The following is a 12538-nucleotide window of genomic DNA, read 5'->3' as shown; positions in this document are numbered from 1 at the left end:
CGGTTTCCTCCCACATCCCAAAAACATGCAAAAAAATGTGAGTGTGAATGGTTGTTTGTTTGTATGTGCCCTGCGATTGGCTGACAACCAGTTCAGGGTGTCCCCCGCCTCCTGCCCGATGATAGCTGGGATAGGCTCCAGCACGCCCGCGACCCTAGTGAGGAGAAGCAGCTCAGAAAATGGATGGATGGATGTATGTATGTATGTTTGTACAGTATGTAGGACAAACCAGTAATCTTTCTTACAGTTAGAATGCGCCATCTCTTGGACAAAAGTCAGAACTACGGTGTTCATTACTTTATATTTATTTTTGTAAATTTCCGTATAAACAAATTTTTTTTTAAATTATGTTTCTTTTTAAACGGCCGTTGGCGACGGTACCGCATTTGTATATCTCGTTATTCCTAGTCAAAATATCATGTCCGGGACTCGCACATGCGCAGTACTGAGTCGTGGGTGGGGCAAACAAATGACGTAACAGCGATCGCTGGTGTCATCAGCATGTGGTTGCTGCGAACGTCTTCCGTGTTATTAGCCGTGTTAGGGAGCAGAGGAGTGACCCGGACCATGGTAAATGAATTCATCCTACTGGAATCAATGTGTCTAAATGTGCACGTTTGAAGATATTGAAACGATTTATTCAGCCAACGTCGGCAACGTGTTTACAACGACTTGTCAACTTTGCTAGTTCTAAAACGCGGTGCAACTAAGAAATAGGTCCGACATCGGTCCAATTTTGTAATCTTTGTTTGCGGTTTCTGTATCGATCGCAAATAATGTCCTAGTTACGCCTCCAATGTGGTAGATTTATGTTAGCGTTCTGCTGTTTACTCAAGCAAAACCAGCTCTAATCTCCCGTGTTTGTGTTATGTTGACGTCAGGATTTATGTTGTTTGCTTGTTATGCTAAATTATGGCGTTGCAGCAAGACTGTTTCCGAACATTTACTGGGCAAAAGGCACATATTGTAAACGGAAAAATATATATCACGGCACACCACACACAACAAAAATGTCACAAAAGGTGTAGATTAAACGCTAATTATGTACTTTATGCCATTAAGTGGAAAAGTATTTGACTGTGGATACGGTAGCATAGATTAAAAATTATTTAACCTTTATTTACCCAGGTAAAGCAATTGAAAACAGATACACATTTGCGATGCCAATCTGGCTAAATTGATCAATTGATGAACAATGATGCCACCAAACAAAGATATAATATAATATAGTAAAATAATTATGATTTTGTCACAATTTACATACTTGTTTAATTTTACACAAAACTGACTTGGAGCAATTGTAGCGACAAGGAGCTCTTTTAAAAAAAAAACAAAAAAAAACCAAACTTTTTTTCGCGATGACAAAGCAAATTTTGGACTATCCATCCATCCATTTTCTGAGCCGCTTATCCTCACAAGGGTTGCGGGAGTGCTGGAGCCTATCCCGGCTATCATCGGGCAGGAGGCGAGGTACACCCTAAACTGGTTGCCAGCCAATCGCAGGGCACATTGAAACAAACAACAATTCGCACTCACATTCACACCTACGGGCAATTTAGAGTCTTCAATCAACCTGCCATGCATGTTTTTGGGATGTGGGAGGAAACCGGAGGCACGGGGAGAACATGTCAACTCCACACAGGCGGCGCCGGGGATTGAACCCCGGTCCTCAGAAATGTAAGGCAGACGCTCTAACCAGTCGCCCACCGTGAAATTTCGGACTAATTAAGTGAAATTGGATAATTTCTTGCGGCATATAAAGAGACAATGGGATTAGTACACTTCCTAGCATTTTCTTCATTATGTATTTATTTATTTTTGTCAAGTGTAAATAGAAATATCAGTTTGCCATGGGATTTGCATTATATACGGTGCATCTAGGTGAAATGCTTTAATGTGAGAATCTATTGTAGATGTTCTTATGAAACATAACATTTTGGAGAAATGAGTCAGTATGTGACATGAGTGGACTAAAGGTTGTTTGGGGAATAAGAGAAGTGATTATTGAGCAGGCGTTCCCCCTTTGTTAATTAAAACTTTGTCTATTTCTTTATTGCACAACTTGAACTTTAGCCATTATGGTTTGTCACCTCCATACAGTGTGCACAGGTGAGTGACTGGCAAAGTGCCAAGTCCATCTATGAGTTCTCTGCCAAGGATATTGATGGCAATGAGGTGTCTCTGGAAAAATACAGGTGAGATGTCATTGTGTGTGATGTTACAACAGGCTTACAAATCAGTGGTTTACAATTACTCAGAAGACAATCTCAAGCCCGGGTAATAAAAATAGGTGTGTTGTGTCAGGAAGTTCATCCAGCATAAAAACAGTCGAACCAATGGCACAAGCCAAAAAGTCATTTAGGCATATCTGCACAATCTAATGAGATCCAAACAAGCATTTTATTAAAAAAAAATAATAATAATAAATACTTTCTAAAAGATAATGCTTAGTTTTATTGGCACTGTCAGAGAGGTATTAATTTAAGAAGAGTGCTTATCTTCTTTTTTTCCTTTCGGCTTGCCCCTTTGGTGACCACAGCGTGTCATCCTTTTCCTGCATCCTCCTCTCGAACACTAACTACCCTCATGTCTTCCCTCACGACATCCATCAACCTTCTCTTTGGTCTTCCTCTAGCTCTCTTGCCTGGCAGTTCCATCCTCATCATCCTTCTACCAATATACTCAGTATTTCTCCTCTGGACGTGTCCAAACCATCGAAGTCTGCTCTCTCTAACTTTGTCTCCAAAACATCGAACCTCGGCTGTCCCTTTGATGAGCTCATTTCTAATTTTATCCAACCTCGTCAGTCCGAGAGCGAACCTCAACATCTTCATTTCCGCCACCTGCAGCTCTGCTTCCTGTTGTCTCTTCAGTGCCACTGTCTCTAATCTGTACATCATGGCTGGCCTCACCACTGTCTTATAAACTTTGCCCTTCATCCTAGCAGAAACTCTTCTGTCACATCACACACCTGACACCTTCCACCACTCGTTCCAACCTGCTTGGACCCGTTTCTTCACTTCCTGACCACACTCACCATTGCTCTGGACTGTTGACCCCAAGTATTTAAAGTCCTCCACCCTTGGTATCTCTTCTCCCTGTAGCCTCACTCTTCCCCCACCACCCCTCTCATTCATGCACATATATTCGGTCTTACTTTGGCTTATCTTCATTCCTCTGCTTTCCAGTGCATGCCTCCACCTTTCTAACTGTTCCTCCACCTGCTCCCTGCTTTCCCTGCAGATCACAAATGTCATCCGCAAACATCATGGTCCACAGGGATTCCAGTCTAACCTCATCTGTCAGCCTATCCATCACCACTGCAAACAGGAAGGGGCTCAGGGCTGATCCCTGATGCAGTCCCACCTCCACCTTAAATTCGTCTGTCACACCTACAGCAGACCTCACCGCTGTTCTGCTGCCCTCGTACATGTCCTGTATTATTCTAACATTCTTCACTCCAGACTTACGCATGCAGTACCACAGTTCCTCTCTGGGTACTCTGGCATAGGCTTTCTCTAGATCTACAAAGACACAATGTAGCTCCTTCTGACCTTCTCTGTTCTTTTCCATCAACATCCTCAAGGCAAATAATGCATCTGTGGTACTCTTTCTAGGCATGAAACCATACTGTTGCTCGCAAATACTCACTTCTGTCCTGAGTCTAGCCTCCACTACTCTTTCCCATAACTTCATTGTGGGGCTCATCAACTTTATTCCTCTATAGTATCCACAGCTCTGCACATCACCCTTGTTCTTAAAAATGGGCACCAGCACACTTTTCCTCCATTCCTCAGGCATCTTCTCACGCGCTAGAATTCTATTGAACAAGCTGGTCAAAAACTCCACAGCCACCTCTCCTAGATGCTTCCATACCTCCACAGGAATGTCATCAGGACCAACTGCCTTTCCATTTTTAATCCTCTTTAATGCCTTTCTCACTTCCCCCTTACTAATCATTGCCACTTCCTGGTCCACCACACTTGCCTCTTCTAATCTCGCTTCTCTCTAATTTTCCACGTTCATCAACTGCTCAAAGTATTCTTTACATCTATCTAGCACACTACTGGCACCAGTCAACATATTTCCATCTCTATCCTTAATCACCCTAACCTGCTGCACATCCTTCCATCTCTATGCCTCTGTCTGGCCAACCTGCATAGATCCTTTTCTCCTTCTTTAGTGTCCAACCTGGCATACATGTCATCATATGCCTCTTGTTTGGCCTTTGCCACCTCTACCTTTGCCCATTGTCGCATCTCAATGTATTCCTTTCGCCTCTCCTCGGTCCTCTGTGTCCCACTTCTTCTTAGCTAACCTTTTTCCTTGTATGATTATCTGTACTGTGAGGTTCCACCACCAATCTCATTCTCTCATTTCCTGCCAGAAGATACACTAAGTACTCTCCTGCCTGCATCTCTGATCACCTTGGCTGCAGTGGTCCAGTCTTCTGGATGCTCCTCCTGTCCACCGAGAGCCTGTCTCACCTCTTCCCGAAAAGCTGCACAACACTCGTCCTTTCTCAGCTTCCACCACATGGTTCTCCACTCTGCCTTCGTCTTCCTAATCTTCCTCCCCACCACCAGAGTCATTTTACACACCACCATCATATGCTGTCTAACCACACTCTCCCCTACCACTACCTTACAGTCAGTAACCTCCTTCAGATTACATCGTCTCATCACAAGATGTAATCCACCTGCATGCTTCTACCTGCGCTCTTGCAGGTCACCCTATGTTCCTGCCTCTTCTAGAAAAAAGTGTTCACTACAGCCATTTCCATCCTTTTTGCAAAGTCTGCCACCATCTGTCCCTCCAAGTTCCTTTCTTGGAATCCGTACTTACCCATCACTTCATCACCCCTATTTCCTTCACCAACATGTCCATTACAATCTGCAGCAATCATGACACTCTCTCTGTCTGGGATGCTCAGAACTACTTCCTCTAGCTCCTTCCAGAATTTCTCTTTCACCTCTAGGTCACATCCTACCTGTGGGACATTGCCACTGATCACATTATACATAACACCCCCAATTTCAAGTTTCAGCCTCATCACTCGATCTGATACTCTTTTCACCTCCAAGACATTCTTAGCCAACTCGTCTTTTAAAATAACCCTGACTCCATTTCTCTTCCCATCTACACCATGATAAAATAATTTAAACCCTACCCCTAAACTTCTAGCCTTACTGCCTTTCCACCTGGTATCCCGGATACACAATATATCAACCTTTCTCCTCATCATCATGTCAACCAACTCCTGAGATTTCAGTCCCAACATTCAAAGTCCCCACATTCAGTTCAAGGCTCTGGGCTTTCCTCTTCTCTTTCTGCCGAAGAACCAGCTTTCCACCTCTTCTTCGACTTCGACCCACAGTAGCTGAATTTCCACCGGAGCCCTGCAGGTTGACGGCACCGGTGGCGGACCTTGTTAACCTGGGCCACAACTGATCCGGTATGGAATTCTTTGGATGAACGCTCATATTTGTTTGGCAAAGTTTTAAGCCGGATGCCCTTCCTGACGCAACCCTCTGCATTTATCCGGGCTTGGGACCGGCATACAGTTTGCACTGGCTTGTGTCCCCCATAGGGCTGCATTAATTTAACAGAGTGCTTATAACTTTGTAATTTGCAATAGCGTTGCTCTGTACTGTATCATACTAAGAGCTGTTTTTAATATTTTGAGTCTCTCCTCGCAACGTGAGTTAGCCAAATACACCGCTCAGTGTGAGCATTTGTAATTGTAAACCCATGAAATAAGTATATATTTAAAAGATTGGCTTGCTGACCTCTTCATCTCTGTGTTTCTGCAACAGAGGTTATGCGTGCGTCATCGTAAACGTGGCCTCCAAATGAGGAAAGACCAGAGTAAACTATACTCAGCTTGCGGAAATGCACGCTTCCCTGGCTGAGAAGGGTTTACGCATCCTTGGATTCCCATGTAACCAGTTTGGAGGACAGGTAATTTAGTCCAGTATTGGTTTGCTGTGTTTCATAATGCTGCCTGTTGTAGTAAATCTTCACAATAAGTCCCCTCTTCATTTATGCACCAACCACTGCACTAGGATGCACGGATATGGTATCGGTGGCGATACTGTATGTTTATACAGTACTCTGTACTCATAAAAATGCTCCAATACTATGTACTGATACCTTACGGCACAGGTGTCAAACTCAAGGCCCACTAAGGCAAATCAAGTGTGTCTACTTCATGTTTCTTGCCAAATGGATTTGTTCTTTTCATTTTTGCATCAAATCGGTTTCTGTGCATCCCTACAATATGAGATACTTTTTTGCCAAGACAATCATTGCCACATTTTTAATGAACGTTATAATTCTGAAGGGCTACGAATTTATTTACGAATGCTATACTGTATATTTATCTTCACGTGAGGCAGTATTTGGCAAATCACAGGTCACAACTTGTAATAAATTCTGTTTATTCCGGGTGATGATCCAGGAGCCTGGGACTGAGGCGGAGATTAAAGAGTTTGCCAAAGGGTTCAATGCAAACTTTGACCTCTTTAGTAAAATTGATGTGAATGGAGACAACGCTCACCCTCTTTGGAAGTGGATGAAAGCACAGCCAAAGGGAAAGGGAACCTTTGGAAAGTAAGTTTTACAGTAAATAATAATACAATTCCTGCTATATATGCAAAGCAGGCCATAACCATCAAAAACAAAAACAAAAAAGAATTCTGAACAACCAACCAGTAATTCAGAGCTGCCAAATGCTACGGAACGTCCATATTTTGTTTCGGAAGTCACTGAACGTTGACTCGTTACGGCCGTAAAACTGATTGTTCCGGATATTTGGGGGTGGGGGAAAATCCAGCAATCCACGTCCACATTGAACAATTGCTTGGTGCGTGCTATTTTATTCCCCCCCCCCCCCCCCCCACATAGGTTTGGGCGATATATATCACCTTCGATATAATCGTAAATGTTGCTTTATCAATGTGAAATTTGACATTATCGATAATTCATACTGTCTCGAAAAGGAAAAAAAACGAACAGGTGCATGGACGGACGGCATAGAAGGAAGAGAGAAAGGAGGAAGCGCATGAAGGTCCTCATTCGCCGAATCAGCGGACAACATGATTCAGTGACAAGCAAAACGTACTTTCACTCTCAAACTAGTTGACCGAGTCTGAGCAACCTTCTCAGGCATTTACCAGCTTACAACTGGGTGAATGGCTGCTAAGGACCTCAATGGAACGTATGTATAGTTTTTTGTTGGCCAACAGAAAAATAACACAGGCCCCTCGATGTATGTGCTGGCTTCCCAAACACGGCCAGTTTAAAAGTGAAACGAAGATTAATGGAGAATGGACAGTGCTGTTTTGATCATGTATTCACTAGAGGATTTATTCATTTTGAGTAACATTTACAAAGAAATCTGCGCTCTCAAAGTCATCCTGACTGCTGGTGATGCTAATGGAGAAGCTAGTTAGCATAGCCCTGCGGCAGCACCGTGAGTAAATATTTCACTATTGTCACCGATCACCCACTGCTTTACTTATTTAAGCGCGATTACCAATACCAGCTGCTAAACTTGTCACCAGGAATAAAAAGACTTCGCAGTCATGACGTCACATATCGTCTTAGGTAATTAGTAACTGTATCGGAATACATTTCTAAAGTAACCCTCCCAACCCTGAGTATTAGGAATATGTAAAACATTGAGGTTGATTCCACAAGCATGACTACCGTAAAGAAAAGATAAGTACATCTGCACAACACACACAGAAAACCCTTGTCATTTAGCAAACACACACCATATGACAAAACAAGTAAACGTTGGCAAGACATAAAGAACGCCATCAACTACATGTGACCTTTTTCAACATTATATTAGAACAGTCAGTGTTTTTTTTTTTTTCTTGTTTATTTTTTAAAGTGCTTTATACATCTACAAAACATTGCACAAGAATATTGTATGGCAATTTAACAATTAATTACTTCAAGTTCAGTCCAGGGAGTATACAGGAGAATATGCCAAATCAGCCATAGTATTTTAGTTAAGCTTTTGTTAAACAAAAACATGTAAACAAATGTCCAAAAAAGAAGATGACAGCAAACTGTAACCCTAATTAAATATTTTAAACCAAATAGACTAGTTTGTCAACTATAGCACACACTGGCTTACAAATTTGGCTAGAACACTGCAGAAAGAAATATACTTGGTGTTCTTTTTGTCTTGCCAATGTTTACTTGTTATTGCCATGTGGTATGTATTTGCGAAATGACTGAGAGGGTTTTCTGAGTGTGTTTTGCAGATTTTCTCATCTTTTCTTTAGCAGACATCGTGGATGGATGGCTAGATGGATACTTCAGTCAAACCTTGAGGTTATTTAGGTTTAGTAGCTTCATAACAAAGTTTTAAAACCTTTCCACATGACTAAGTATTTCTTATGAAGAGTAAAATGGGAAAAAAAAGATTAAGCTTTACACTCACGAGCACATGCACACAGACTCATAATTTTGAAACGGTGATATGTGATGTCATGACCGCGGAATCTTTTCTACAATCAACAAACTATAGGCTATATGTGTTCCATTGAGGTCCATTGTTTCAATTCACCCACTTGTTAAGATGCTAAAGTCCTGAAAAGGTTGCTCGGCCCACTAGTTTGAAAGCGAGTTTATTTTGCTTCCCACTCAGTCACGTGATTGAATCATGTCCGCTGATTCGGCAAATGAAGACTTTATGCACTTCCTCCTTTCTATCTTCCTCCTATGCCGTCCATGCACCCGTTTGGTTTTCTTTTAGAGACAGTATAAATACTCTAATGTAAAATCACACATTGTTAAAGCAACATTCACGATTATATCGAAGGCGATATATATTGCCCACCCCTAATCCCACGAGTATTGTTACAATTTAACCACTGCTGACTTGAATTGGCTGAAACTGAGAATGAAAACATCTCGACACTAGGATGTATATTACACGGATGTGTAATATACATCCTGTTGCTTCATCCTCCTTTCTGTTCATTGTTTTGGCTTCGGTTTCACAAAATGCTGTCATCATTTAACTAAATCTATAGGGGTTGCAATCTTGAAGTGGTCTTTGTAAATACATAATACAAAAGTAGTCGTCTTCTACCTTGAAAGTCCTGATACTAACATGTCTGCCATGCAGACAAGTCAAAACTATTCATTTGTAATCTTGTCATGGCATTGCTGGAAATAAGAATTCAAAACTGTTGTGATTTTCTCTGTCTCCACAGTAATATCAAATGGAACTTCACAAAGGTAATAGTTTGCTTTTATTGTTTGGAACTTTTATATATATATATTGTAATATTTCTTACAATGTGACAATTGTAAGATTTTAAGAAGTTTTTTTTTTTTTTTTTAATTCCTTGACAGTTTCTTATAAACAAAGAGGGACAAGTGGTGAAGCGGTACGGTCCAACAGATGATCCCAGTGTAAGTTTCATTGTTTAGGTGGTGGATTTATCAGCTTCAATTGTTCAGTTCACATAAAAAATAAAAATAAACATGCTAAATGTTATTTTGTTTTTTGTAGGTGGTGGAGAAGGATCTGCCTGCGTACCTGTAATACAACCATCTCCTATGTGTATGGTCACATGGATCTTCCATATGGACTTGGAGGTTATTGGTGTGCGTGTGTCTGGACCAATGACGTCCTGTCTGTGAACCCGATCATTGGGACAGACAGGTCTGATGACTTGGCGTGCAGCTTCCCTCCAGACATCCCACAACACAAACCTATAAGACCGTATGAGTTGAGATTCCTTTGTGATCTAGCATGAGAAAAGCTTTACAAACGACAAGAACTTATATATCCATTCCTTCTATGTAATCATTGACTTGTTGTTATGGGTTTTGTGTACATGCATTATGCCAGCTGCCTGGAGAGGCATAAGATGCCATGCTCCACTGACGTCTCCAAACTTGTGATAATAGCTGGACTGGACTCGATGAAGTCTATTAGCAATTCATCTATTTTCTATCCGGTTTATCCTCATTAGGGTTGCGTTTCAAATTTTAAAATTAATGACTTTGCTTTGCATTTTACATGCTAGTGAGAATCATGGTCTCTTGGCCATTACGATTTACGTTTATCTGCACTTATCAGGTAAAAACAATCATGCTCATCTGCTGTAATTGTCACGTCTGTTATATTGCTGAGAATTAAATGTCAACAGAGTGTGAATTCCTTTGTCATGTTTGCTGCAGTTATTTCAACATTCAGTAGAATTTCAAAAATATTAATTATGCAACTGCAGTGGAACCTCGATTTAATGGACAGAAAATAGTGTCCAGTTGGAACTCAAAATCACCCCTCCGATGCACCAGCAAGGTAAGTTTGGATAGACTTCAAAACTTTTCAAACATTTTGAAGCTTTTTTATAGGTAGTTACAATAATTTTGTACTATATTGGGTGTTTTTAGGCTATGAAAAAAGTGCGAAGCAATACATTTGAAGTGTACTGGTGTTTTCAGGCCACTAAAAAAGGTGCTTCAATTTGAGGGACAATTAGATTTAACAAACTACTCCTCCACTCCTATTAGTCTGTTAAATCGGGGTTGCACTGTAATACAAAGCAAAGTGATCTATAACAATTTGTTGATCATTTTTGAGTCATGTTGTGGCAATAAAGTAGAGATGAAAGTGGTAGTCAACGTGTGTTTAAATCTTAGATTATTAAATTATGCATTTCTTAAATTTCTGTTTTGAATTTGACCACGTATGACATGTTACATAGGTCTGCAGTTGGGAGTCATAACGTTTGAAAACCAGCACATTAACTACCATTATGACAATAGTACTTTAATACTAAAGTTGACAGGGAAATGCTTTTGGCTTTCGAATATTGAAATGTCAGGTTCCATTCTGATGTCAAGTACAAATGATTCTAAAATACTTTGTGTAGTTATTTGCCTTAACAATTTCTTCCCCAGCTGACTTTAGGCACGAGGAATGGTACAATGGACTGATCGCCAATCACAGGGCACATAGAGAAAAACAACCATTCACACTCACACCTATGGACAATCTAGATTCTTCAATTAATCAAAAAAGCATGTTTCTGGAATGTGGAAGGAAGCCGGAAAAGATGCACACTAGCAGGACCTGAGCTGAGTTTTTAACCCATGAACTTTGCCTGTGAGGCAGGCTACTCCTCTGCCTGCCTCATAGTCACATAATATACATAATCACCTACAGTAAATGCATGTTTAATGAACTACAGTGTTTGTGACTAACTCAAAACTAAGCATGATCTTTATATTAGTGATACGCTGCTTGTGTTGGAGATTAGAGCAGTAATTCCAAACCAGTGTGCCTTGAGAGACTACCAGGTGTGCTGTGGGAAATTTTCCAGTTTCACTTAATTTTTCTGAAAATGTCCTATTTAATACAAATAATGTCTTTATTCATATATCCATGCCAGTGACGTATAGTGCCAGGCACAGCAATTTAATTGTCTTCAACCAGATTGCAGAAGATACATTTAACCTGTGTATTCACCTGCCATTTATACAACAGAGTAGCTCACATTTTGCAGTAAATTGAGACAACATTGCCATTATTTCAGTTTATTGTTAGACTAATAGCATAATTGCTGAGGCCATTTTTAACTTATTGTCAAAATAATGTGTTTCAGTTTTCTGAAAACATTCCAAAATGACTACATCAAGTATGCTATTACTTTAGGCTAACGACATACTGTACTTTTAGTAAGATTTTTGTTTGGTGGTGTATTATGAGCAGAGGTGGCAAAAGTACTGCACTCTCTACTGAAGTAGAATACAGATGTTTTGTAAAAACAAAACTAGTAGCGATACAACTGTTTTACTTAACGCCAAAGACAAAAGTACAGACTGAAATATACTTTAAGTACAAAAGTAAGCAAAACATTGATCACTGTCAATATTATATAGCTGTATAGAATATAATTATTATAACTTGGCACAATGTAAAAAAAAATGCACAAAATAGTTTCCCACTTTTAATTGAAAAGAAAAATAAATACCTGTATGTGTCTTTTCAGTTTCGATTTTTGAACGCCAGAAGGTTGTGTTTTTTTTTAGACTGGCCCAAGACAAATTTGCCAACGCTATCAAATTATTCTCTTAAATAAGGGCACGGATGGGGAATATCTTGCTTCTCCAAATCTGTTGCCATCTTGCTCCATGTAGCTGCCGTCCCCAGTTTTTTTTTGTTCTTTTTTTTCTGCCTGATGAGAGCCCAGATCAATCAAGATCTCAACCGAGGTTGACTTTACCTCTGTCTAACTACGTCTTTTTGACGTCATAGCGTCACCCGCAAAGGTTGAAATAATAATAATAATAATGAGACTATTTTTGACATAGTAAGGATTACAAAGTACAGATATCAGATATAGTACAGAGTAAAAAAAAAAAAAAAAAGTAGTCCGGAAAATAATTACCCAAGTAAAAATACCCCCCAAAAAATCTATTGAAGTACTTACAGTAATTAAATATTTGTACTCCGTTACTTACCACCAATGACAAGATTAATACTTACAGGATAGGGTAT

General features: G+C 40.2%; 1 protein-coding gene across 1 annotated transcript; it reads left to right on the top strand.

Annotated features, from left to right (window-relative positions):
- The first annotated feature begins 440 nt into the window (after positions 1 to 440).
- Positions 441 to 10189, top strand: LOC133489082 (phospholipid hydroperoxide glutathione peroxidase-like). The gene is made up of 7 exons (XM_061797799.1): positions 441 to 570; positions 2101 to 2195; positions 5817 to 5961; positions 6461 to 6612; positions 9237 to 9261; positions 9379 to 9438; positions 9539 to 10189. The coding sequence occupies exons 1-7, from the start codon at positions 502 to 504 to the stop codon at positions 9569 to 9571; spliced, it is 579 nt and encodes a 192-aa protein (XP_061653783.1). The 5' UTR covers positions 441 to 501; the 3' UTR covers positions 9572 to 10189.
- The last annotated feature ends 2349 nt before the right edge of the window (positions 10190 to 12538 follow it).

The sequence above is a fragment of the Phyllopteryx taeniolatus genome, chromosome 14 (assembly GCF_024500385.1).
Source record: "Phyllopteryx taeniolatus isolate TA_2022b chromosome 14, UOR_Ptae_1.2, whole genome shotgun sequence".
NCBI classification, from domain to species: Eukaryota; Metazoa; Chordata; class Actinopteri; order Syngnathiformes; family Syngnathidae; genus Phyllopteryx; species Phyllopteryx taeniolatus.
The sequence above is the reverse complement of the archived record's forward strand: the minus strand, read 5'-3'. Positions and strand labels throughout refer to the sequence as shown.